The sequence below is a fragment of the Canis lupus genome, chromosome 6 (assembly GCF_011100685.1).
Source record: "Canis lupus familiaris isolate Mischka breed German Shepherd chromosome 6, alternate assembly UU_Cfam_GSD_1.0, whole genome shotgun sequence".
NCBI lineage: Eukaryota > Metazoa > Chordata > Mammalia > Carnivora > Canidae > Canis > Canis lupus.
Genome location: NC_049227.1, coordinates 28,073,423 through 28,100,464, shown reverse-complemented (window position 1 = coordinate 28,100,464; position 27,042 = coordinate 28,073,423). Strand labels below are relative to the sequence as shown.

General features: G+C 53.5%; 1 protein-coding gene across 4 annotated transcripts in view; it reads right to left on the bottom strand.

The window, feature by feature from the left end:
• Nucleotides 1-27,042, bottom strand: part of ABCC6 (ATP binding cassette subfamily C member 6) — a 48,867-nt gene that overhangs the window by 10,169 nt on the left and 11,656 nt on the right. For all 4 annotated transcript variants that reach the window (XM_038540256.1, XM_038540259.1, XM_038540258.1 and 1 more), the window contains exons 8-23: nt 22,831-23,034; nt 21,305-21,482; nt 18,416-18,577; nt 16,395-16,487; nt 15,212-15,415; nt 13,895-14,041; nt 12,935-13,022; nt 12,463-12,538; nt 10,626-10,752; nt 10,242-10,418; nt 7,988-8,155; nt 7,362-7,536; nt 5,956-6,031; nt 4,444-4,564; nt 2,450-2,657; nt 1,228-1,538 (exon numbers count right to left, since the gene is read on the bottom strand). In XM_038540256.1, coding sequence (XP_038396184.1) covers nt 1,228-1,538; nt 2,450-2,657; nt 4,444-4,564; nt 5,956-6,031; nt 7,362-7,536; nt 7,988-8,155; nt 10,242-10,418; nt 10,626-10,752; nt 12,463-12,538; nt 12,935-13,022; nt 13,895-14,041; nt 15,212-15,415; nt 16,395-16,487; nt 18,416-18,577; nt 21,305-21,482; nt 22,831-23,034 — 2,515 coding nt within the window. The remainder of the gene's footprint in view (nt 1-1,227; nt 1,539-2,449; nt 2,658-4,443; nt 4,565-5,955; nt 6,032-7,361; nt 7,537-7,987; nt 8,156-10,241; nt 10,419-10,625; nt 10,753-12,462; nt 12,539-12,934; nt 13,023-13,894; nt 14,042-15,211; nt 15,416-16,394; nt 16,488-18,415; nt 18,578-21,304; nt 21,483-22,830; nt 23,035-27,042) is intronic.

Genomic DNA, 27,042 nt, shown 5'->3' with positions numbered 1-27,042 from the left:
CTACCCTAAAGCTGTCCCTCCCCAAGTCAAGAAGACACAGAGAAGATAGTGGTGGTTGTGGTTTTTGTCTGGCTACCATGGTTCTTTCTACTCTATTTCTGATTTCCTGGGGTGGGGCTTGGGGAGTGGAGTTCAACCATGGGACCAGATGGTGGAGGTGGTGGCATGACACAGCCTAGCTGGTTGGGGTAGCCATCCCTTTGGTCGCTCTGATTAGCCCAGGGATAAACACATGCCCCGAAGTAGGCAACTCTAATCTTTCCTGGGTCTGACATACGAATGCCGAGCTGGAGAACAGGTTACTTTGTGCTGGTGTTGCTGAGGGGGATGCTGGGAGCACAGGGTTGCCAGGAGCACGGAAAGAGAGTGTGTGCAAAATCAGGCCAAGTAGACTAAAGCCAGCGGTTCTTAAACATTAGCGTGCACCAGGGTTACCTGAGGGGTTTGTTAAAACCCAGATTTCTGGGCTCCATTTCCACAATAGCTGAGTCTGTAAGTCTTGGATGGGGCCCGAGAACATGCCTTTCTAACTAGCTCCCGGCTGGTACTGATGCTGCTGTTCTGAGACCACACTTTGAGCCCCATTGAGCAAAGACATGGAGAGACTATACAGCATCCTGGTGACAACTGGCCCACCCTGCACTTTAGGGGTGTCAGTCATTAAATTCTATCCTTTTGTTTAAAGCTAATGAAATGGGATGCCTGGGTGGCTCAGCGGATGAGGGTCGGCCTTTGGCTTAGGGCGTGATCCCAGTCCCAGGATCGAGTCCCGCACTGGGCCCCCTGCAGGGAGCCTGCTTCTCCCTCTGCCTGTGTCTCTGCCTCTCTGTGTCTCTCATGAATAAATAAATAAAATCTTGAAAAAAATAAAAATAAAGCTAAAGAAACAATTTCTCTGGCAACTGGAAGAGTCAAACTTAATGCTGCAGTCTCTGAGACCTTGCAGTGGCTTCGTGGTGTCCAGATAACTGGAAAAGATGAAGCTGATTTCAGCAGCAGCCACAGGACAAAATCTTAGCTATTAAGAACTTTGACGTGGACCATTGGGAGACAGACGAGTATAGGGTGTTGGAAATAAATTGTGGTGTCTCTGCCTCTGGGATTCTTCTAGGGACGGCCCCTGGATGCCCATTGTGCAGAACCTCCTACACAGAATGCTGCCCAGAGACAGGGGACTGGATGAGGTGACCTGAGCTGAGCCCCGGAACCTCCTCAATCTCTCCCTACCTGAAACCCAGCATAGAAGACCAGCAGCGGCAGGATGGCCACCATAGCCAGAGGGGTGGCCACTGTCACCACCAGGCTGACCTCCAGGAGTCCAAAGACATAAATCAGCAAGGACCGGAGTTTGTCTGGGATGTCCACATCAACTATGTCTGTCTCTTTGGAGAAGCGATTCAGTAGGTTCCCGATGGGGGTCCGCTCAAAGAAGCCGATGGGAGACCGCATCACATCCCACAGAAGTCTCTGGAAAAGCAGGCTGGATGCCCGGATCCCCCCTAGGAGCACCATGGCCATGGAGGCAAACAGCCCAACGGCTGGGGAGAGAGAGGTATCAGAGCATGAGAGCTGAGACCACCTCCCAACCCCCCATGGTAGACAACTTATGATTTGACCCTCCTGATAATCCCTCAATGGAACCCCCCCCTCTAGCAGGTTGAATATTATGCCTCCCACCCTCCAAATATATGTCCACCAGGAACCTCAGGATGTGAACTTATTTGGAAATGGGATCTTTGGAGAGGTTTTCAGTGAAAGAGCTTGAGATGATACCACCTTGGATATAGGGTGGCTTCTAAATCCAATGACTAGTGTCCTTACGAGAAGACATCCAGAGACACAGAGGAGGTGGTGTGAAGACAGGCAAAGACACAACAAGCCAAGGATTGCTGGCCCCCAGCAGAAGCTAGGAGAGAGGCATGGGAGCGTTGCTCCCCCAGAGCCTCTGAGAAGAACCAGTCCTGCTGAGAGCTTGGTTTGGGGGCTTCTGGCTTCAGGGCTGTGGGAGTTAAGTTTCTGTTGTTCTGAGCTCCCAGGTGTGTGGCTATTTGTGTCAGTCCTAGGGAACTCACATGCCCACTTCCTCCCCGTCTGATCTACGGACTTGGGATGCCGCCAGCTTGCTCCCTGTCTCTGGGGCCGGGCAGATTGGACCCCTGGCCAATCTAAACACTGCAGTTGGCCTGTCCTCACCCCAGTCCTCAGCTGTCCCCAACATCTGGGGGCCAGGATTCTGCATTTGCTGATGAGTCTGGCAGAGACTCTGGGGGCCCCAGGAGGGGAGGGATGGGCCATGTCCCCCCCCACCCCCAAGCTTTATCTGAAGGATGCATTTGGGCCCAGGAGGTTGGCACAGATGGTCATGAAGGGCAGGGTAAGCCAGGGACGGGCAGGCCAGGGAGCCCTGAGCACTCGGAGGGAGGCTGGGAGGATGGAGGGTGAGGGGTACCTTGAAGGCAGCCCAGGATCCCGAAGATCGAGCCCCGCAAAGCTGCCTGCGTCTGCCGCCCGTCCACGGTGGGATCGTCCGCCCACAGGCTCAGCCAGTAACCGTGACAAAAGGAGGCCACTTGCTGGCAGAGGAAGAGGAAGAGAGCGTAGACACAGAGGGGAACACCCACAGCCTGGAAGTAGCTCAGGTACATGGTGGCCTTCACCTGTAGTGCAGGTGGGGGTGGTGGGGGCAGAGGGAGGTGAGGCGGGGAAAGACCAGGTGAGGCTCTCAAAACACATCGGCTGGGCACATGGAACACGATGCAGACCTTACGGGTCCCTCCTCTGGGCCTCCCACCTGGAGTACGTCTCTCCCTCAGCCCCACCGGCCTCCAGGCCCTCTTCCTCTGCAGAACCCTCAGAGGGCCTGTCAGCCGAGAAGATGACAGGCTGTGGCACTTTCTGGCTTGGGAGTAATTTACTGAACACATCCTGCGGGACCGGCACGTGTCTCTGCCCCCATCAGAATTCCCACCTGACAGATAAGGAAACTGAGGCATGAAGAGGTTAAGATGTTTGCTTTAGGTCCAGCTCCCATGAATCTGAAGTTCTTCATGTGGCCACAGCCAGAGCAAACTTCTGGAAACATCATCCTGACCCCATCTTGCTGTTGCTGACCTGCTCATGGCTTTCTCTTGCTCTCAGAAGAAATACCAAACCTCTAGTCTATGTCTCTGACCTTACCTCCTACTCACTGTCTGCTGGTCTTCTGGGATCCCCTTTTTCCTCTGGCACCCTAAGCTCTTTCTCACCTCAGAGCCCTTGCACCTGTTGTTCCCTCTGCCTGTAATGCTCTCCCCCTGCTCTATCTGAGGCTGGTCTCTTGCTTTAGGGCTCAGCTAAGTGTCACTCCTCAGAGCATCTCAACCCAAGTAGGCTCCTGACCCTCCGTTGGCTGGTCCCCATCTCATTGCCCTTCTTTATTTTTTATAGCATTTATCATTTATCACTTTGCTTGGTAGTCTCATTGTTTGCTGCTTGTCTCCCTTCACTAGTGTGCAATCTCCACCACAGCATAGACATTTCCTGGCCGTGGGAGTTCTGTAAATGTTTTCTGGGTGGATAAGTGAGTGGATGGTCGGGTGGGATAATGGGTGATTGGGTGAGTGGGTGAATAAATGGGTAGATGGGTGAATGGGAGAATAAATGAGTAAGTCTGTAGTTGAGTGGGTGCATAGGTGAGTTGATGGAAGGATGGGCAAGTGGATGAATGGGTAGATAGATGGAAGATGAGTATATGGATAGGAGGGTGGATGGATGGATAAGTGGGTACAAGGTGGATAGATGGGTAGGTGGGTGGATAAGTGGGTGCATGGGTAGATGGGTGGGTGGATGGATGGATGGATGGATGGAGAGTAGGTAGATGGCTAGATAGATGGAAGATGGGTACTGCATGGATAAGTGGGTGGATGGGTAGATGATAGTAAGTGGATGGCTGGATGAGTGAATGGGTGGGGGGTTGAGTGAGATGAATAGATGAGCAGGTAGATGGGTAGGTAGATGGATGGGTGAGAAGGAGGGAGGGGGTGAGTGGTGAATGGGAGGAAAGGTAGAGCAACAGGAATGAGTGAGTAGGTAGGTGGGTGGATGGGTGGACAAAGCAGCACAGAAGAAAAGAAATAGTACAAGCTGCAGATTCTGGCTCTCCTGGATTTGAGTCCCCGGGTGGTCCCGTGCTAGCTATGAGAACACAGACAAACATTTCCAGACCTCAGTTTCTTCATCCCTAAAATGGAGCTATCGCCGTCTAATTTTAGGGGGGTTGTGAGCATTAAGAAATATGAAGCACCTCGAGTCTTGCTTGGCATGCAGCAGGTGTTCAATAAAAGTGAGTCCCTCCGCTCCTCCGCTCCCGTACCTGATGGGAGGCCTCGAGCCCTGGGGGGCCAGTGGGGGGGGTGGTGGGAGCTGTAGCCTTGGATGCAAAGGGGAGGGAGCAGCCGGTGTTACCCTGCCATTCTGCGTGCCGTCCTCTCCTGCTGGCCGTCCTGCCCACTCGGGACCAGCTAGGGGAGCCCCTGTCTGGGCCTCTGAAGTGGTCCCGTCCTTCTCAGGGACTAACTTCACGGACCTGCCATTGAGAGGAAATGAGGACACATCAGGGTCCCTGTCCACGGGCTGTGTGCGCCCAGCCCTCCCGGCCACTGGTCGCCAACGAACCCTGAGGTACGCTCTCCACTCACTCATTCATTCACTCATTCGTTCAACTAGCAGTGCTCCGTCCTCCCTGAGTGCCGTCCCCTACCCCAGAGGCGAGCAAGCCTGTTCTCCAGATGCCGTGTCACTGAATGAGCTTCATGTGTCCAACTTCGGAACTTGGTTTTTCAGAGTTTTTGTTTTGCCTTAAGCTTTGCTACAATCATTCTGCCTGTGCTGTTTACACTCCGATTTGTCATTCCAGGTGGCCAGAGTGTCACTGTCGCACAATTCAATGTTGAGGACTTCTTGTGTGTTCCTTTCATCTATGGATGGGTGGGCTGCCTCAATCTTAAATGCCAATTGCCACCTGCTGACCGTGAAGCCACAGGAGGCTGACTTAGCTGTCTGCCTCAGTTTCTTCAGCTGTAAAATGCGGTTAGTCTCTACAATCAATCATCTATCTATCCACCATTTATTGATCTCTTGTCTAGCTATATATTCACCTATGTACATGTCTATCTGTCTTTCTCTCTCATCTTACTTAGGATTACCATGCACTGTGAAGACAAGTGGGATTGCCCAGTATGTGACCAGGAGCGCTCTGGGAGGCTAGCTGGCATGGGGAGGCATTGTGCCAGCCTGTACTTGCTCCCAGGGACCAAGGACCCTCAAGATCCCCCAACAGTCCCCCAACTATAGTCACTTAAGCTCACACTTCCTGGTGCCCAGTGGTCTGTTGTTCTGTTTTACAAAATCACTTTCCATAAAAAAGAGAGAGCACCATGTTGGCTGGGCTCCTCGGCTGCAGACAGCCCACAATGAGTCCGGCTATGGCCTATCCAGAGGGGGCCAGAGAAAGGGGGACAGCAGGCCTTCTGGTGACCCCCCCCACCTATGTGTTCTGGCCTGTGCCAAGTGATCCCATGAGTGTAGACTCAAGCCCTTTGTGTGGCAAGCCTGTCAAAGCATGATGAGCGACAGGACCAGGCATGTCATTAACAATGGTGAGGATCTTGCTTTGCAATCAGCCCTGCCCCTCCCCGGCCATGAGACAACCTGACAAACTGTAAGGCATTCATCATACTTGAGGACACACTGGTCATTCTATGAACTGGCCACTTGAGGACTTAATCATTGTAGCCAATTGATTATCCAATAGTTTTTGGTGAATTATCCCACAGCTGAGCCCCATGGCAGGTACTCTGGGGGGGTCCAGAATCATCTTGGCTCCCCTTACCCGCCTGAGAGGCAGTTGGTGACACAGCCACCCTGCCTCAGCCTCTGCCCATGCTCCCCCAGCACTCAGCATCACAGTGGACTCACCTCTCGGGTCCACCTACAGGCTGCTCGCTTCCAGCAGGGCCTCTGGGGTCCTCTGCATTGGTCATGAGTTCTGTTTCTGCAAGGTCAACAGAGTCCTGTCACGTGATGGGGGTCAGCACTCGGGGTCCAGATGCTAGCTTTGCCACCCAAAGTTGACCGTATGGCCTTAACTTGTCTGAGCATCTGTTTCCTTCCATCTGGCTCTTGCAACTTCTCTCAATCCTCACTGGGATCTTCTGGGAACATTATTCCTTCAATCACTCATTCATTCATTCATTCACTCAGCAGATATCATGGCACACCTGCTATGAACTTGGGGCTAGAAAAACAGTAGCAAACACTGTACACAGCAAACTGCCCCAGGTTCCCCCCAGCAGCCCTGCCCAAGCAATTCCTTGTTCCTGGAATGTTCTTTTCTAGGTGACTCCCACCCAACCTCAGAGTCACCTCCCCCAGGGGGGAACCTCCCTCTGACTGTCACCCAGACCAGGCGGGTTCCATCTCCAAGCTCCAGGATGGTGACATGGTGAGTCAACACTTGGGATTTTTACCAGGGTGGGCCAATGCTCAACAGATGTTTCCTGGCAAGGCAGACCCTGGGGATGGGGGCACCTGGCTGCGCATCCTTGCTTTGTCATGGTGTCATGGGGAATGTGGGGGTGAAGGACAGCATCCTGCCTACTCATGAAAAAGCACATACTCTGGAGTCAGGCTGCTTGGGTTCAAATCCCAGTACCACCATTTAGAGGCCATGTAAGCTTGGGCTAGTTCCTTCACTTCTGGCCCTTGGTTTTCCCATCTGTAAAATGGAGGTAAAGATGGCCCTGACCTCACAGGGTCATTGGGATGATTAAATGAGCTAATGCATGGGAGGTGCCACCCACTGTGGGGGAGTTCACATCGGTGGCTTCACTTCCAATGCATGGTCATCTTTCCAGCACTCGCTGTGTTTTCTGGTTATTAGAAGCCCCACCTAGCGTGTCGTGGGCCTTCTGGCCTCTAGCCACCAAGTGACCATCTCGCTCAGCCTCTGTAGCAGTTAGGAACATAGACTTCAGATATGAACATACCCAAGTTCTAATCCTGTGACCTTGGAAAATCGAATTGTCTTTGCCCAGTTTGCTCATCAGTAACATGGCAGCAATGACTGCATGTGCCTCGTGGGCATGTTGTGAAGATCTAATGAAATAATCACTGCACTTAGCACAGTCCCTGGTTCAGAGAAGGTGACACTGGCTCTAACTGAGGGGATAGGTGGCCTCTTCAGAGAGCTGTCTGCTTCCAGGCCTGGGCCACCATGAAGGCTGTGGCCAGAGCATTCCAGCCACGCCAGTGGGATCCTTGGAGCCTTCTTCCCAAGGGTGGCAGGAGCCAGGCCCAGAGAACTGGCCAAGCCTAGCTAGTACCTCCATCTCCTCTGTCTCCTGGCTGTCTGGCTGCATCCAGAAGACCCACCAGGGCCCCCTTCCTGTGCAGAAGCTCCTGGTAGCGACCCATCTCTGCAATGGCTCCATCTTCCAGCACCACGATCCAATCAGCTTGGGGCAGAACATGGAGCGCATGGGTCACGAGAATCCGTGTCTGGGCAGGGAAGGGCTGAGTCACACTCACGTGTATGACCAGTCCTCCAGAGCCAGGGGTTGGGGGGGGGGAGTGTCAGGCAGTGTCCTGGGGCTCAGGGTGGAGAGAGCCCCCTTTCTTGTACTCTCACCCTCTTTCTCCACATCCCAGTAGAGAAATAGAGGGTCTCCTTCAAACTGTGTCTTGGAATAAGAAGACACACAGGCTCCACCTGAACCTGGACCTGGTCAGTGACCTGAGGCAGAGGAGCCTCATCCCAGACCCAAAAGCAAGAACAACTGCTGTTGTAAGCCACTGTGATTGGGGGTTGCTTGTCACTCAGCATCAGCAGAGCAAAAGCTGACTATTACAGAGGAAGGAGAGCCTCGAGGAGAGCGGTGGTGAGACAGGCTGGGGTCAGGTCCTCCCCTGCCTCTGCCCTGCAGCCTTTGACACATTTTCCCGAACTTACCGTTCCGTGGAGCAGCCCGCCGGGCCCGATGACCTGGTTAAAGACGCTCTGGCCAACGTGGGCATCCAGGGCCACCAGGGGGTCATCCAGCAGGTACACAGCGGCCTTGCTGTACACGGCCCGGGCCAGGCTCAGCCGCTGCTTCTGGCCCCCAGACAGATTCATGCCCTGTGGCCACAGGAGGGGCAGGGGCCTGGGTGTAACACCTGCTCATCAGAGTGAGGGCCAATTCACTCTGCATGTCCCCCCAGGGCCACGTCCCAGCTTCCAACACTTGCTGTCAAGCCAGCATCCCCCTCAGCCTCTGCCCAGCCTCGCTTCCCCCTTTCCAGCCAGGCTTCCTGGAGGGGGTGGCTGCACGCTCCACACCTACCTCTTCTCCTCCCAGCCACTACTCCCTTGAGTCTGGCTCGTGTTCTCATTTCTCTACCGTATGATACCTCATTCCTCAGGGACACCAGTCATCTCTCTGTTGTACAACCCAGTGCTAGCCTGTCAGTCCTTATTTTCATTCATTCATTAATTCATTCCACTCACATTTTCCCCATGGCTATGATACACTCTGTTTTCTAGGCTCCGGGGATACAGCAATGAACAAGAGCCAGTCCCTGCTCTCATGGAAGGCACTCTTACATTCTAACGAGGGTGAGGTGAGAGACACATAATCAATAGATAAACAAGTAAAAATACATCACCTATGGGAAGGTGTTACGTGCTCTGAAGAATAATAAAGCAGCATTAGTGTGTTTGCTGAACCAGCATGAACAGGGCTGCTGTGTGGAGAAAGGTGGTCAGGTAAGGCCTCTCCACTAAGGGGACATTTGAGTTGAGACCTAACAGACGTGAGGGATGAGGCATGTGGACCTGTGGGAAAGAGCTTTACAAGCAGAAAGAATAGCAGGTGCAAAGGCCCTGAGGTAGGAATGTGCTCTGGGTGTTTAATGAACATCATGGAGATCCACGTGGCTGGAGTGAAACAGGGAAGGGGGGATCACAGAGAGGAGATGGGGTCAGGGAGGTAAGTGGGGCTAGACCTTGAGAAGCCTTGTTGCTGACTATCAGGACTTTGGCTTTGACTCTGAGGGCGATGGGAAGACCTTGGAAGATTCCAAGCAGAGGAAGGATGTGCTCTGTCCTACATTTGAACAGAATCCCTTTAGCTGCTGCACTGGCATTGGCCTATCCAGTGTGAGGACAGAGAGAAGCAGGGCAGCCACATGGGAGGGGGAACTGATGGGGGATGATACCAGAACACTCCTGGAAGGTGGACCCAACAGGATTTGCTGATGGATCAAATGTATGCGTGTATGGAAAAGAGGAAAATCAAGGATGACACCAAGGTTTGGGATCTGAGCTCTGGAGGGATGGAGCTCTGGGCAGTGGGGAGGGTGAGTTTCGGGGGCACACGGGTTCCCTTGAGGATGTGACAGTGGGACACAGGTGGAGGGCAGCAGCCACTCCTTCCTCCTGAAACACCCTCCCCTGGCTTCCAGGTGCCCATCCTCCTCGCTGGACACTCCTCAGCCACCCATCGGGGCTCGGCCCACACAGGGGCTTCTCTAGACCCTCTCCTGGGCCCTGTCTTCTCACCAGGAAGCCCACTCATTTATTAGCAGCTCCTACCTTTGCACTCTCAAATGCCACCTAGGGGGTGGGGGGCAAACTTGTTCTGCAAGGGGCCGATGGTAACTAGTTTAACTCCAGTCTCTAAGACCACTGCTCGCCTCTGCCCCCGTCATGCAAAAGCAGCCTTGGACTGTCCGGTAGATGAATGGGCATGGCTGTGTCCCCGAAGACCCCATTTACAAAACTCTCGGTGGATTGGATCTGACCCGTGGGTCACAGTTTGCTGAGCCCTGCCCAGTCCACAGCTCCAGGTGCGTCTGTCCAGTCTATGGGACATCTCTGCCCCAGACCCTTGGGTGAGGCCCAGAGAGGGGAAGCTCTTTGACCAGAGTCACCCAGAAAGGCAGGGCAGGACGGGAGCCTAGGTCTCCTGACTCCCAGCAGCCGAGGGCCCCTCACCCCCGGTCCCTGCCACGCCCCTGCTTTTGTCTCTATTTGCAACCATTTGCCCATTAAGCACTATTTATTGTGCTCTTCCTCTGGGTTTGGCCCTGAGCCAGGCCCTGTGTCTGCCCCATTTCTCTGCTCCCCTGTCTTGTCCCTCCCACCACGTGGCCCACAGGCCAGGGAGGCCAACGGCCCCCAGCTCCAATGACTGCCTGTGGCAAGAAGGCCCCGAGACCCTCACCTGCTCCCCAATTTTGGTGTGGACCCCTGCAGGGAAGCCGCTCACGTCTGGCCACAGGGCACAGGCCTCCAGAACTGTCTCCAGCCACAGCGGGTCCAGCTTCTGCCTGAAGCACACGTTCTCTACCACGGACGTGTTCTGGACCCAGGCCTCCTGGGGCACGTAAGCCACGGAACCCTAAAATGCAACTCACTTTAGCCATTAAAAGGCTGATAGGGATGGAGGTAGGAGCGGTTTTGGAGAGGTAGGAGGAGCAGGGAGGAGCAGGGAAGAAGGAGGCAGGTGAAGCTCTGGAGGAGGGGGCAGGAATGGGGGGAATGGGAAGGAGCCGGAGGGCTTTTAGGATGGGGAACATTCTAGCACACAGGCAGGGGGCAGCCTCACCTTGATGCTCACAGATCCCTCCACCTTTGACAGCTCCCCAAGGAGGGCAGAGAGCAGGGAGGACTTCCCTGACCCCACGGCACCTACGACAGCCAGCAGCCGGCCCTGGGGCACAGTGAGGTTTATCCTGGCAACACAGGAGGGACATGTCCCTGGGTTGGGCCCAGCCTGAGTCTGTGCAGGGCTGGACCCCGGACAGAGCTGGCCTTTCCCGACGGTGACGCGACCCGAGGTCCCCCTGAGTAAGTGTGGAACAGTGTGGCCCCTCGCAATCCTCGTCTGGCTACTGGAGCAGCCCTCCTGCCCCATACGTGTGCATGTGCATCTCCACCCATGCGCACTCCCATAGCACACACGTATAATGCACATGTTCATTACACCACATACACACATGCACACAGCCTCCCACAAGGGCACACGCACATGCACACCACATACATGTGCAAACGCGAGCACACACGCCGACATGCATGCACACGAATAATGGATGCATGTATACATTTACACAAACACTGCACCTGCTCTAACATACACATACCTGTAGGTGCACATATGCACATATGAACGCCTGCATACACGTATGTACACACACACAGTTTAGTGTAGCAGGAGGGTACACCAGCCTTGCCTCTTGTCTAGGGTATTGCCATAGGCTGCCCACCGCTTGCACTCTGCCCCTGCCCACGTGCTGTAGCCCACCCTCCACGCCGTGGCTGGAGGGACCTGTTAAACCCACCTGGGATCGTGACACACTCTTGCTCAAACCCTCCAGTACTTCTCATTTCACTCTGGATCAAAGTTAAAGTCCCAACAATTCATGAAGGACCCCCAACCTCCTACTTCTCTGTCCCTTGGCTGCTCTGCCTCGGCCACACGGACCTCCAGTTCCTCAAAGACAGGAGGCCAGTGGTCCTCAAGTAGGAGGGATTGTGCCCTCTGGCTCCCAAGGGTCATTTGTCACACCCGCTGGGGGTTGCTGCTAGAAGCTAGAGGGTAGCTACTGGTGGTCCTGCTGAACATCCTATGATGCACAGCACAGCACCTACAACAGAGAAGTCTCCAGCTCTAAGTGTCAGTGCTGCTGAGGTTGAGGAACCTTGGTGAGACACACTCCTGCCTCAGGACCTTTGTACTTGCTGCTTCCACCACCTAGAAAGCTCCTCTCCCAGACACTTGCAAGGCTCCTTCCTTCCCTTTACTGTGACCTTACTACACATGCCTCTCCCCCAGCATCACCCCCTACCCCTGATTTCTCACTGATGGGCCCCCATCCAGATGTCAGCCCCAAGAGAGCAAGTCCCTTGTTTCTTTTCTTCACTCTGCCCCCCAGGCGTCCAGCAGGGACTGGCATATAGCAAGCATTTAATAAAGACTGCAGAGTGGCTGAATGATAATGGACATGAATATTGCCTGGCGTATCTCTCTCCCTTCTTACGGGAGTGTTGGGGTTGGCTAGAGGTTTTCTGTCACAAAGACTCAGTCAACATTGGGGCCTGGAGGTGACAGTGACCTGGAACACAGGAAGGAGAGAAGCAGACGCGGCTGATGAGGCCAGGCCTCTCTTGGTGTCACCTCGGCCAGCCTGGGGAGCAGGGGGGTGTCTCCTGCCTGGCCTGGGGGGGCTCGGATTCCCTGTTCCTTCATCTCCGGGAGCCTCGCTTCCCCAGAACTCTGCCGAGGCCACCTCTACTGATGTCCCTGACAGCCCCAGTGCAGACGGACCCGCCTCCGGTGCCAGGCTGGAGACCTGTGCTGTCTGTCATGTGGGAAGCTGCTGGAACCTCTGCATCTTCCTCCTGCCCGTGGCAAGGGAGTCACCGGGGAAGCCCTTCTGTACCTGCGCAGGCAGGGCGTGCCTTCCCGGGACCAGGCGAAGGTGCCGTCGTGCACGCGGATGCAGGTCTCCCCAGCAGCTGCGGGGCAGAAGCGGGTCACCCAGACAAGCCCTGCCTGCTGAGTCTCATCATGCAACTGTGCCCCTCACCTCTCCGATTTTATTTTCTATCTCAAGGAACACCTTGCCAGGTTTATCTCCCTGACTTGGCGCACGAGGGCAAGAACCCTGTCGGTTAGAGGGCTCGCGGCTATACACCCAGGGTGGCACGCAGGAGGTGCCCGTGGATGAGTGGGGAAAGTAGCCTCCGCGTCTGTCCCCATGTTACACGGCGGCCGGCCCAATCCGCAGGTGCCATCCTGTCACCAGCAGCCCCCCAGCTGGGGACCCTGGCATTTGGTCGCTGGGCTCCAGGAGCGTAGCGGGTCCCATCACCCCTTCCATAGCCCCACCCCCCGGCCAACTCTGCACTCACAGCATCTGGAAGGACTTAAGTCCACAGCCCTGAGGTCCAGTTCTTCCAGGCAGAGGAAGGCGGCCAGACGGTCAAAGGACACTCGGGCCTGGGGGAACCAAAGCTCTGGGTCACTGGTGCCCAAAGAGCCAAAAAGAGGACTCGGGCTTCAGGTGTCTGGTGCCTCAGGATGTAGAAAGGCTTCTGGTGTCCCAAGCCCGAGGCACCGGCAAGGCCTTAGCACACAGCTTTCCAGGTCATGGGAAACTGTGCATGGAGGTGGTGATGATGATGGTGACAGTGACCTCCTGGCTACTCTCCCCTAACTAGCATAATAGGGACAATCGGGCTGCCATCCTGCATGCAGGTGAGACCCAGGAGGAGGATGGTGGCTTTTCCAAGGAGGTCAGCAGGCCATTATCAGAAATGGATCCAGACTTGGTCCACCTAGGGCGGCCGTGTGGGTAGGGACGCCTCAGCCTGGCATCACCTTGCCATCACCTCCATCACGGCACAGTGGGCATGGACATGGCAAGGGAAGAGAATCGAAATAAAGACGCTTTGTACGAGAAGGGAGACAGAACACGAGGGACTCCTAACTCTGGGAGGCGAACTGGGGGTGGTGGAAGAGGAGGTGGGCAGGGGGTGGGGGTGACTGGGTGACGGGCGCTGAGGTGGGCACTTGACGGGATGAGCACTGGGTGTTGTTCCATATGTTGGTAAATTGAACACCAATAAAAAATAAATTTATAAAAAAATAAAGCCTATTATATCTTAATTCAAAAAAGAAAAAGAGAGAGAGAAGTGGGTGGGAATGCTGGCACATCCTGTATCCTCTGCCTCTCCGTTTCCCTGCCTCTTCCTCCCTCCCCCCATCCATCCTCCTCCTCTGCGGGCAGTGTGGGGGTGCATGGAGGCGGGGCCCTGCTGCTACACCCCTGCCGGTCAGCTCCCAGCTGGCTTCCCCGCACCCTGCCTCACCTGGACCACAGAGTTGATGGAGAAGGGCATGAAAACCTGAGCCTTGTTGAGGATGCTGAGGACCGTGAGGGTCACAAAGGCTTTCTCAGCGTCCATGGCGTTCTCCTCGGCCACCAGCGTATGGACAGCAAACACAACCAGTGCGACCTGGGGGACAGGCGGAGTGAGGGGGACAATGAGCTGGGGGCATGGCCCGGGAAGCTGAGCGAGCGAGACATGTCCGGAGGCCTGCGTCGCCAAACCCGCTCCATCCTCCCCTCGCCCGAAATTCTGCTAGCACCCCATGCCTCATTCCAAGTTCACGCAGCTGTGTAGGTGTCACCAAAAATATGAGTGTATTGGTGAAGGGACTTGTGTGTGCAGCCCCCGTTCGAGGACCAGAAATTCTTGGTTGCAGACATCTAGGGATACCGTGCATTTGATCTTGGTAGCATTTGGGAGGTTCTAGACATGGGGGGCACTTGTGTTTCTAGAACACTTTGGAGATGACCCGAGGTTGCAGCTATCGTCTGCACCCAAGGGCAGGGCGGTGGGCGTTGGTGGCATCTGTGGCTCTGGAGTCCCTAGGGGGTAGTTCAATTCTAGGTGTTGGAGATGTTTCGGTTCTAGGTGTCACTTGGTGTGATGACCTGATGGTCGCTTGGTGTGATGGTGACTCAGTGATCCTGTCTGGGGAGCTCTCATGGTTCTGAGTGGTGGTCCTGGTGGTTCTGAGTGTTGCTACTGTTGGTGACACCCCCCAGGATCAGGGTGGGGGGAGGTTCTAATCCTTCTGGGAATAGGTGTTGAGGCCCACCTGCCACCAGCCTTGAATATCTTATGAAGAGTTTGCATTGTTTATTTATTTGTGGGCACTGAGTCATTGCAGGTTTGTTGGTAGCAGCGTGACTGCAGTCAGAGCCATGCTTTAGGAAGGCCGATGCGGCAGCAATGGAGGACAGGACAGGCATTGTGCCCAGTGCAGGGCCACTGCAGCCATGTGACAGCCAGTGCCAGTGTGGACGTGGGGCTCTACCTCCGCAGCTTCCCACACCTGTTGCCTCATCCCCAGGCTAGAAACTGCAACAGCTACAGGCCAAAGCCAGGCCTTATTGGCCACTGCCGCCTTCAGGGGAATGGTCTAAGTGCTTAGCTAACTCAGCACAAAGCAAGGATCCCTGTCAGAGGGAAGGATCCAGAAAGGTACACTTGGATGGATGGGGTGGTCTGCAAAGCAGGGCTCCAGGAGCTGGGGGGCAGGGGGCTCCACCTACCTCATCCCACGCTAGAGCTCCCTCCCTTAGTCTATGCTCTGCAGAGGGACCAGAGGGACCTCACCAGAAACGTGGACACTTGGAAGGACACCAGGGACACAGAGAAGAGGAGGCTGGAGGTCCTCATGGCGCCCAGCTCCTGGCCCCGGATATGCAGGACTCTTTCCAGAAAGGCTTCCTCCCAGCCGTGGGACTTGACCATCTTCATATTCCTGATGATGCAGCTGGTGAGCCGCACCCGGGAATCCTTCTGCCTCATGTGCTCTTCCTAGGACCAGAGGGGAGAAGAGGGCAGAGGGCAGGGAAACATCAGAAATTCTCCTTCCCCAAACCATCACACTCCACCTTCAGCTACTGCTGTTGATTCAACCTCCACGCCAGGCCCCAGGAGGTCTGCCTCTCAGCAGGGCTGGCCACACAGTCCTGGCCCAGATCACTGTCATCTTGCACCTGGGCCATTGTAGGTGCCTCCTCCCTCCTGTCCCCGGGCTTCTGCCCTCTTTGTGCGTGAGAGGTGATGTGCCATCACAGAGGGAAGCTCCCAAAGACCAGGGAAGCGGGAAAGAGAGCCGGGAGCCAGCGTGGGCATGGTGCCATCCGGAAGGCTTCCTGGAGGTGGGAGTGACACATGAGCTATGGTGAGGAGGTGCTGGGTGCACAGAGAGTGGGTGGATGAGGTGGACAGGGGAAGGTGAAGGGGACAGCATGACCCAGAGGATGGGCAGTGTGGTCAGAGAGAGTGTGGGGGAACCCGGGGTGGGGGGCTGGGCTGGACTACATTGGGACACGGAGGTCAGGCAGAGGAGTTGGGGCTGTCTCACCAAGGGGGGCGATGGCACAGGGACAGGAGGAGGGTATGAAAGGGTATGTGAGACCGATCTTCCTTCCTCCCGGGGTTCTGAGCTGAGAGGGATGTGTGGAAAGGTCCGGGTCGGGGCGAGGGCAGAGGCGGGGACCCAGGGAGCGTGAGACAGGGGCACCATTCTGGATGCATCTGCTGACGGACGTCATGTGAGAAAAAGAGACCATCAAGGCTGACCCACGGTTGGCTTGGAGCTTGAGTGCTTGGAGCGAGGGGAGCAGCCGTCCACAGAGATGCAGGGGGCAGGGGTGACAGGAAAGGCTCCCACCACCCGGTCCCCCCTCGGCTCCTCACCCCCCTGCACCTGCCCCAGTGCCAGTCCCGTGGCCTGCAGGCTTCCCTTCCCACTTCCCGCCCAGTGTGTCCCGTCCCCCAAATATCACACCTGATGCTGTTTCCTCTTCTTGGTGATGAAGAAATTCAGAGGGAGGAGGCTCATGAAGACGGCGATGGCAGTGAGAGCAGACGGTCCTAGAAGCTGGAGACAGAGAGGGTGGATGTCCCCAGATGCCTCCAGGAGCCCAGCTGGACGACCCCAAGGGATTTGGTCAGACTAGCGTCCTAAGGTAACGGACTCCAAGGGAGCTGATGAGAGCGGCCGATGGGCGCCTGGTGAGGATGGAGTCCTTCCTGGTCATGGACGGGAACAAGCACCCCACACAGTGGTGGTGGGGTTGTGTTCAAGTACGTCACGAGGGTGCACGCCTGGCCAGAATGCTGAAGTCGGATCTCTGGGGTCAGGGTCTGAGTTCAAATCCTGACCCTGGCACTTACTGGCACTTACCTTCCCTAAGCTGTAGTGTCCCCATCTGTGAAAGGGACGTCGAGCATCACCCATCACATATAGTAAGTGCCCGTGTCATACAATTATTATCTTAGTCTTCATTTCACCCTTGACAAGGTTGCCTGATTTAGGGTGGGGGGGAAGCATTCGTAGTTAAATTTGAATTTCAGACAAAACAGCAAATGTCTTCTTAGTATAAGTATATCCCATGCAATATTTGGGATATACTTATACTAAGAAATCAATCAATTTCTCTGAAATATGTATTTAACGGGACGTCCTGTATTTTGTCTGGCAGCCCTACCCCACACCTGCTTTGTGACTTTGGGACAGGAATGTTCCCTCTTGGCTTTGGTTTCTCTGTGTGGAAAATGTGGAGGTGGGGGTAAGGTAAATGATTTCAAAGGGGTTGTTTGAAATTTCTTCCGAGGTCCTCTGCACCCAGTTTCTAGACAAACCCCACCTCCACTCCTACGGCCACCGTGGCCCTCAGTTTCCCTTCTCAGCCTTTAAGAATACTATTTTGTAATCTGGACCACAGAGCCAGCCAGTTTGTTTCATTTATGCAGCCATCATGCCTCCCAGTGGCCACATGGAGAAGTGCCCAGAAGGCAAACAGCCCAACAGCCGGGGTTGGGAGAATCATTAAAAAAAAAAAAAAAAAAAAAATATGGTGAAGAGAGGGCACCTGGGTGGCTCAGTGGCTGAGAGTCTGCTTTTGGCTCAGGTGGTGACCCCGGGGTCCTGGGATCGAGTCCCACACTGGGCTCCCCATAGGGAGCCTGCTTATCCCTCTGCCTGTGCCTCTGCCTCTCTCTCTGTGTTTCTCATGAATAAATAAATAAAATCTTTAAAAAAAGAAAAAGGTGAAGAGAAGGTGAAGCTTTAACTGGCAAAAATAATATCACTTGGAAAAAATTGCTACAAAATCTAATTGTGGCAAACTCAATGTCCATTCCTCCCAACCCCCGTCAACAAGATTTCAGGCTGACTTTCTGATGTTAGGGACCTTCTGGCAAAAGGCCAGGAAAGTGATGGCTGTGTCTTCTGCAGATTTTCTTGGGTCAGAGGCCTGCCCACTCATTTGCTCTGCATTTTTCCGAGTGTCCTTCCTCGCCCTCTCTCTTTCTAATAGTAACATCTAACATTTATTCATTTACTCTTAAAGATTTATTTATTTATTTGAGAGAGAGAAAGAGAGCACGCACACATGAGAGAAGGGGAGGGCCAGAGGAAGAGGATCCTCATGCAGGCTCCCTGCTCAGCGCAGAGCCCGTTGCAGGGTTTGATCTCACGACCCATGAGGTGATGATGACCTGAGCCAAAACCAAGAGTAGGACACTCAACCGACTGAGCCACCCAGACGGCCCTAACATTTAACATTTATGTACTGCACGTCAGGCACTGTTTGAAGTGCTAGGCCCTGGATACGAGCTAGCAAGTCAGAAAGGGTCCTGGCCCCCTTGCCCCACGGGGTCAGGGCAGTAGGAGGAGATGTACAGTAACCATGACATACCCTGACCAAATACCCCTGGATGGTACTGGGGAGTATTCCACACTCATAATCAATATGACTGTGATCATTGATACCCCTGTCCAGACGTCCCTGAACGACAGCATACCTGCCAGAGATAGACAAAGCAGATAATCATCCAGATGACTGGCAGCCACAGCCCGTTAAGGTAGATGATACACTCAGTCAGCCGCTGCACATCCACGGAAACCAGGTTGACCACGTCACCCACTGCGCTGGCCTTTCTGGAAGCGCTGGACAGGACCAGGACCTGGGCAGGGTGGGAAGATGAAGACCTAAGTCAGAGGGCAGGACAGGACGAGTGTGGTGGAGGGAGGTGGGGAGGCCCTCAGAGGCGGGGAGGCCCAGGGCATGGATGGAGAAGAGCACAGCCACCTGGCGGGCCTGGATCTAAGCTGGTCTGCCCTTGGTCTGTTCACTCATCTGTAAAGTGGGCCAGTAAATCCCCAGAGCCGCCCTCCTAGGGCCGTTGTGAGAATTCAGAGAGACAAAAAAATGGAAATGCTCTGAAATCCCTAAAGCACCGGAGTGATAAGTTAATAGCATAACACGTCGAACCCTTGGGTTTATGACGGTCATGGTGGTCCTTTGCTGAGCGCTAACTATGTCCCAGGCCCTGCGCTAAGTGAACAGCGTCATCACTTTCTGTGACGGAGCACATCCCACAACCAGATGGAGCAGGTACTGCCGCATTTCATTCAATCTGGAGTAAAACACTCTATTCTTGTATTGCTAAGGAAACATAAAATCAATGCAATTAAGTTAAAACACAGGAGACACCTCTTGATATCAGAAGGGCTAAAAACGGGGCGCCTGGATGGCTCAGTGGTTGAGCATCTGCCTTTGGCTCAGGGTGTGACCCCGGGATCCTGGGATCAAGTCCTGCATTGGGGTCCCCACAGGGAGCCTGCTTCTTCCTCTTCCTGTGTCTCTGCCTCTTTCTATGTGTCTCTCATGAATAAATAGATAAAATCTTGAAACAAAAAGGAAAAAAAGCCTTAAAAAGGTGAGACAGGAATCAATGAAATGCAAAATTCCTAACCTCGTTTTACAGCCAAGGCTAGGCCAGGCTTGGAATCTGAGATAGGAAGAAGACCAGACACAAGAGCCAGACAGGGTGTTAGACCAACCTTCGAAGGCATTCAACATGCCTCTCACACACCAGCTTGGCTCTCTGGCAGTCCCAGCTGTGCTCCGACCCCGGGGTCACAGTGGACCCCTTCCAGCCTGTTGAATCCTATTCTATTTGCAATCCTCTCTGCTGAGTGCATGAGGAAAGAAGTAAGGGGGTGAAGATGTGAGCCCAGAATGATGCAGTAGAAAATCTCCAAAAAAAAAAAAAAAAACACTTCAAATCTTTATCAAATACGTACTCTGGGCAGGCATATCGCTGTAAACAACAGAGGGGGATAGCTTGCTCAACCAGGAACAGTTTGAGCTGGGAAGAAAATGAAATAAAGACTTACATAGCTCCTTCTTTTTCTTTTTTTTTTAAGATTATTTATTTGAGAGAGAGAGAGAAGCAGACTCCTCACTGAGCATGGAGCCTGATGTGGGGCTTAGTCCCAGGACCCTGAGATCACGACCTGAGCTGAAATCAGGAGTCAAATGCTTAACTGATTGAGCCCCCCAGGTGCCCCAAAGCTCATTCTTTAATGATAGTTATGAAGAATGTTAGGGAGACATGTTTTAAAATATTATTCAGTAATATTAGTAATAATACTCAATAATAATAATTACCATAATTATTATTATTAATAGGAGTTGTCCCTCATGGTCCAGTCCCTGGCCCTGGGCTGATTAGGGCAAGTGTGTGGTGGCCCAGAGTGTTGAGAGCCCCAACAAGGGGGCGATCGGAGTGCGAGCTCTGGATTGGTTGGTAGGCATGTGGAAAGCAGGCTCCCTGGTGAGTCACTTACTACCTCTAGGAATTGGCGAGCCCTGGCGGGGATTGGCAAGGCCCCAGATGTCCAAGCACCAGATACGGAAAATAAGAAGACACCGTTAATGTGAAGACAGCCCAGCAGGAAGAGCCGGGGCCTGACCTAGAGATGAGCAAAGCTTCCCTAAGGGTGGGGATGGGAAGAGCGATGGCCTCAAGCTGCCTTGCTGTCAGCCTCAACTCAGCAGGTGGACTCACTAGGCCAGTCGGGCAGCCCTGAGCTCCGGCTCATGTGCTTGGTGGGGAGACATGGGTGGGAAACACAGCAGGCAGGCAGTACGGGGAGCCGCCCGTGTGGCCATCCAGGAGCTTCTTCTGTTCCCCTTGCACTGCCTCTCCCCCAGGAAACAGCGCAGGTATGAGAAGGGACTCATGGGGACCGGGTCACCCTGGCTCAAATGCTCCAGACCCCACAAGAGCTAGTATCTCTTAGGCAGATAGTCTGGCGGGCTTCACTTTCAGGGCTCCCGAGGGGGTGAGTCACTGCCCCAAGAGAAGCCCAAAGCTATGGCTTCCCACCAGGTGTTCATACTCCATTGACAGAATTTTCAGCCTTAATGAATTTACCAAAGGGTCAGGAGTCATTTTTACCATAAGCAAGTGTTGCCTGGTAACATAGCTGACAGCCCACCTCTTTCTGGTTTCCACACAGCCCCAAGATTAACCCTTTCTCCTCATGGGGGATGAGTGGAAGGTAGGTACGTGAAAAGAAATGGAAAGGGTGTCCAGGTAGTAGGAACAGCAAGTGCAAAGGCCCTGAGGTGGGAGTTGCCTGGTATGTTTGAGGCCGGAGTAGGCTGAGCAAGAAGGAACTTATATGACGTGATAGAGTTGGGGGGGATCCCAGGGTCAGATCACTCAGGGTTTTATGGAAATAACCCAGAAGGTGAGAGGGTAGTGAGAGACTGTGAATGAGTAAAGTAATGAATGAGTGCCTTTTCAGGCACAGATGATAAAAGATGTGACCCTTCCCAGCTAGAACATTCATACATGAATTGGGATGAGAAAGACATACCCCTCCCCGCCAGGGCTCACCTTTCTGTACACCAGGCCCGTGATGGCCGTTCGCAGCCTCATCTGCAGCACCTTGAGCTTGTACATGTAGTGCTGCTCCAACAGCGATTGCAGGGAGGCGGAGAGGAACAGGAGCACCGCGAGGACATACCCCTTCCAGGCCGGGATTGTGGGATTTCCGATAAACTCCAGAAAAAGGCTTTTGAGAGAGGGAGGGTACAGGTGCTGAGAGAAGGCATGCGTGGCTGTTGCTTTTGCCTAAGCCTGGCAAGGTTGGGAGGATCACACCGTGGGGGCGATATTTTTGCCAATACGGGTTCAGCGATTTCTCCCACCATCTGCACACCTTTTCAATGTGACTGAGGCTCCTTCAACCAAGAGGTGAGTGTTTTATCTCCACCTGTCGTGGGCTATGTTGTGGACTTACCTATGTTAAGTCCTTTTTTTAAATTATTTTTTTAAGATTTTATTTATCTATTCATAAAAGACACACACACAGAGAGAGGCAGAGACACAGGCAGAGGGAGAAGCAGGCTCCATGCAGGGAGCCTGACGTGGGACTCGATCCCGATCCCGGGTCTCCAGGATCACAGCCTGGGCCTAAGTCGGTGCTAAGCCGTTGGGCCACTGGGGCTGCCCCCTGTTAAGTCCTAATCTCTGGTGCTTTGGAATGCACCTGTATTTGGAGCTCAGGCCTTTCAAGAGGGGATTTAGTCAAAATAAGGCTGTTAAGGTGGGTGTCGTTCTAAGACATTTGCACACAGGCTCAGGGGAAAAACCCTGTAAGGACACAGCAAACCAAGAATGAGGCCTTGGATAAAATCAATCTTGATCTTGAACTTTGAGCCTCCAGAACTGAGCGAAAATAAATGCCTGCTGTCAAAGCCGCCCAGCCTGTAATGTTTTGTCAGGGCGGCCGCAGCAAACAAATGCACCATTCCCTGAATCTGGGCTGGCCGTCCAACCAGCTGTGGCCCAGAAAACACAGTGGTGGCGAGACTGCGCCAGCTCCAGGCCCGAGGCCTCACGATCATGCAGCTCTTGATCCGTGTCTCCGAGCCCTGCCAAGGGGCCATGGGAACGAGCCGGAGCAGGCTTTGTGGAGCAGAGACAAGCTGTCCCCGCTGAGAGCAGCCAGTCCCCCGGGCCAGCCTCATGGCGCGACCGCGGGCACACGAGTGAACCCAACTGAGGAAAGAAGAACTGCCTAGCTGGGCCTGGCCCAAATTGCTGCCCCACATTATCATGAACCAAAGAAGTGGTTGTAAGCTCCCTGGCCTTGGGGCTGTTTTGTTATGCAGCAAAAGCGAACTGATACACTCAGGTTAGAGTTCATTCATTTTCTCTCCCTGAGGTTTATCACTCTCCCATGTATTTTTCCTCCCATTCCTCAGTATCTTTTCAACCACCCTCCAGTGCCCTCAGCTCTGGAGGACTAGGCGGGGCAGGAGGAGAGCTGATGCCCAGCCCCCAACCCCCAGCTCTGGGAGAACACCATGAAGGGAGGGACCACCAGCCTCCACAAAGCCCCCAAGGCCTGGACCCACCTGAAGAGCTTGGGGACAGCAAACCTGAAGACAGTACAGATGACAAGGTTAAAGGTCGCCAGGAGGAAGGTGGAGCGGGACACCTGCCAGATGGCTCTCAGCAGTGGACCTCTCTGGCTCCCTTCTTGCTGCAGCAAGGCTTCCATCTCTGGGGCTTCTACGTCACGGCTTCCTTTCCTTTTAGCGTCTCTCGCCTTGGTGTGCCTTAAGGGAGAGAAGAAATTGGCTCTGGGTCATTGCAATAGATGCCCCCCCCACACAAACTCATATATAGAACCCTAACCCCAGTGTTATGGTATTTGGAGGTGGGGCTCTGGGGAGGCGATGAGATCATGAGTGGAGAGCCCTCATGAACAGGATGAATCCCTCAATAAAACAGGCCCCAGGCAGTACCTTCCCCCTTCTGAGTGAGGACACAGTGTGGACACAGCCGTCCATGAACCAGGAAGCAGGCCCCCACGAGACACCGCAACTGTGGTGTTTTGATCTTGGACTCTCCAGCCTCCAGAACTGTGAGAAACCAGTCTCTGTTGTTTCTAAGCCTTTCAGCTTATGGCATTTTTGTTAGAGCCATCTGAATGGACTATGACAGTCCTTGTAAATATTCTCAGAGGTGGCAGCTGGATTTCCAGCAGGACCAGGCGTCACAGGGCCATTTTTATGGCAATTGGGATGAGTGGGTGTGAGTCCAGCCTCACTCCCTCACCTGTTTTTCTTTGCCCCCCCAGGGGCCCCCATTATGAGACAATTGGGCAGGGGAGGGACCAGGCAGGAGGGCAGCCCTAAGACGTTAGGGGTGTTGATGGGAATGCATGTGCACTGAGCACCTCCTATGTGCCAGGCACTCCTCAGTCCTCTAAAGCTAAGTCCTCTAAAGCTGGCAAGTTAGGTGTTATGCCCATTTCGCAGATAAGGAAATAAAGGATTAGAATAAACTTGTCCAAAGCCCATGGCTGGGAAGTAGAAGAACTGGGATTTGATTCCAACTCTGCGTCTTCAGGGCCCAGGAGCTATGTGAGCCATTAATGCAGCTCCCCCCTTTCCCTTCCACAACTGGCTAGCCCGTAGGTGGTTTAGAGCTGGTCCAGAGCCAGTTTAGAATCACAGCTGACATCCGTGGCCCTGGCACTCCTGGGCTGGATGAAACCACAGAGGGAAGCTGGGGGATGGGAGGAGGGAGAGCCGGCCGGTGTGTGGCCTTGGGCAGATGACTGCCCTCTTTGTCCTCTGCATCCTTGTTCATGAAAGGGCTCTCTGAGCTCCTTCCTGCTCTGACAACTTCCGGGGGTTAGCAATGCCTGTTTACAGAGCTGAGACCCAGAGCTGGGCACTGGGATCAGCCCTTTACATGCACTGGCTTATTGATTTTTCTTGACCTCCCTGCCTGGTGGGTTTCACAGGCTCCCTATTCTACCCAGGAGGACATGGAGGTTCCAAGAGGTGGTGACAGCTGCTCGAGGTCACACAGTGAGGACCAAGCAGGGACTTGAGCCCAGATCTCAATTCGTGATGCATATGGCACCTCTTTGTCAGCCCCACTCACAAACATTTTTAGAAAGAAGGGGAAAAAAAGAAACTGATCTTGGTGAGCACTGGCAGCCAGACCTGCACTAACAAGTCAAGGTCTTGCCCTTTGACCGCGGCCCAGCTTCTTGTTTGGTTTGGCATCTCTCAGGTGGGTCTGTCACTGAGTTGGGCAGGGCTGCTGCTCACAAACATTTTGGTATTTGGGTCTCGAATGCCAGAAAGATGTCACCTTCTTATCACCTGGCCATCCTTCCCCATCAGCCCACCATTTACTTCACCTTCAAAGCCATGCTCCAACTCTCACTTTTATATATTTGTCTTGTTAGAACTCCAGGTGGGCAGACTTCACTTGTATTTCCCCCACATTTGGCTCTAGAATGCAATAGGCACTCAATAAATACTTGCCAGATGGGAAAAATACAAATATGTGACATGTGTAAAGGGCCTAATAGGTGTGCCTGGTACATAAAGTTGGAAAGATGTGTCAAAGGAAGGAAGGCAACCTGGTTTGCTCCTGCCTTGGAGCCAGGAGCCTGAGATTCAAATGTCTATGCTGTCCCCATCTCTCCCAGAGCCTCAGTGTTTCCATCTGTAAGATGGGGTATGCCAGGAGATGACTCTGAAAGCCTCTTTCCAGCTGGATGTTTTGCTCAGTTCTGCTCCACCCTAGAATTCTGAATCGCTGCGTTCCACCTGCAGGCTCCGTAGCCAGGCTCCTCCTTCACAGCGGGTCTCACGTTCCATCATGGGAGGTCTCCAGCATGGTGTCTGGTCTTTGGTCTCTGGGCCAAAGGACCATTTAGTGTGGGACTTGCAAATGACCACAAGGAGAGGCAAGGGGTGGGAGTGAGCAGCCAGGTCTAAGTTGGGTAAACAAAAGGAAGTGGTGGAGACTGTGGCAAACCAAAGAACACACACCCTGTCCACTGGGGCAGCTGCTACCCAGATCCATTCCCTTGTTGCCATCCAGGGATGTGACCTGGCACTGCCAGTGTACTTTATTTTTTATTTAAGATTTACTTATTTATTTGAGAGAGAGAGAGAGACAGAGAGAGAGAGAATGCATGAGAGTGCAAGGGGGGTGCCGAGGGAGAGAGAGAATCTCAAACAGACTCCTCGCTGAGTGTAGAGCTCCAATCAGGGCTCAATCTCATGACCCTGAGATCATGACCTGAGCTGAAATCAAGAGTCAGACACTTAACAGACTAAACCACCCAGGCGCCACCTGCCAGTCTCCTTTAAAAGAGACGAGAATTCCAGATTTCTGCATGAAGTCTCCAAAGTTTTAAATGTTGGCAACATTAAAAAAAAAAAAAAAAGAAAAGAAACAAAAGTCCCAAATAACCACAAGAGTAAACACCAGGTGGACCAAACATTGATTTCATCTAGTCAGCAAGTGGCTGGTTCCTGACCTCTCAGGATGACGTCCTCTCCCTTCCCCCGAGAATTGCAAAATACTTTAGAAATAAAACCAAAGTTCTCTGTGTGTGTAATTAGCTCAGAAAATAACTGAGCTGGATCTTTGTAAGGCCATGCCTTCCTCCTTTCCTTCTGTCAATTGCTGTGGATTCTTTAACTGTTTCGGAGACTGTTTCCAGCTTAGCTCCCAAGTTCCCATGCCCCTAGGGGGCAGGTCACAGCTGGGAGAGACTGGGCCAGACCTGGAGGGGGCTTTTTTTTTTTTTTTTGGAGGGGGCTTTTAAAAGATTTTTTATTTATTTATTCATGAGAAACAGAGGCACAGGCACAGGCAGAGGAAGAAGCAGGCTCCCTGCGGGACTCGATCCCAGGACACCAGGATCACCCCCTCAGCCCAAGGCAGATGCTCAACCACTGAGCTCCCCCCCCACCCGGTGCCCCTTGAGGGCCCTTTTGAATGAATTCCGGCACTTACAAATCACTGAAGAGTGGAGGAGCAGTACAGCAAGATATGGCTGGAGTGAGTTGCTGTTTTATGAGTTTGCTCATATCATTTACTCCTTTTGCAAAAATCACACTCCACGGTGCCTCTGAAAGGACCACCAAGAATGGGGCCTGCCCCCTGGCCATGGGACTAGTCCCTGATTGGCACATGACTCGAGCCCGCCAATCAGAGGCCTTCCTTAGCAGTTTCTGTATGGATGGAGAGACACTCATTGTGCTGGAGTTGCTGCACTGGCAGGATACGAAATAGGCCCATGCACAGACCTCAGCTGAGCTGAGGGATGGTGTGAGAGAGTTTGGACGTTACGCAATGTCCCTGGATCCAGCCACACCTGAGGCTAGACCTACCTTCTCAGCTATGTGAGCCAATAGATGGTCTCTCTGTTCATTTTTCTAATTTGGAGGGTTCAGCTCTCTACAACCACCACCCAAAATCCTAGCGCATGCAGGGGAACCCTGTAACTCTTCCCACAGAGCTAAGTCACTTTCATCTGTCCCCTGAAACACCACGGTCACGTGATTTGTCCGAAGTCATCAACCACTCAATGGCAAGACTGCATTCAACCCACGTTTCATGAATCCTGTGCTAACATCTCTTTTCTGTAGACCAGAGGTTCCCCAGCCTTGGTTCCTCAGAATCGGAGGGGACCACAGAAGTTTCCAGAGATGCCACAGAGGGCAGGAGTGAGGCAGAGTGGACAGGACTCAAAAGAGCTTGAAATCCTCTGGATAACAGATACTGCTTGTGCTTTCACCATTTGT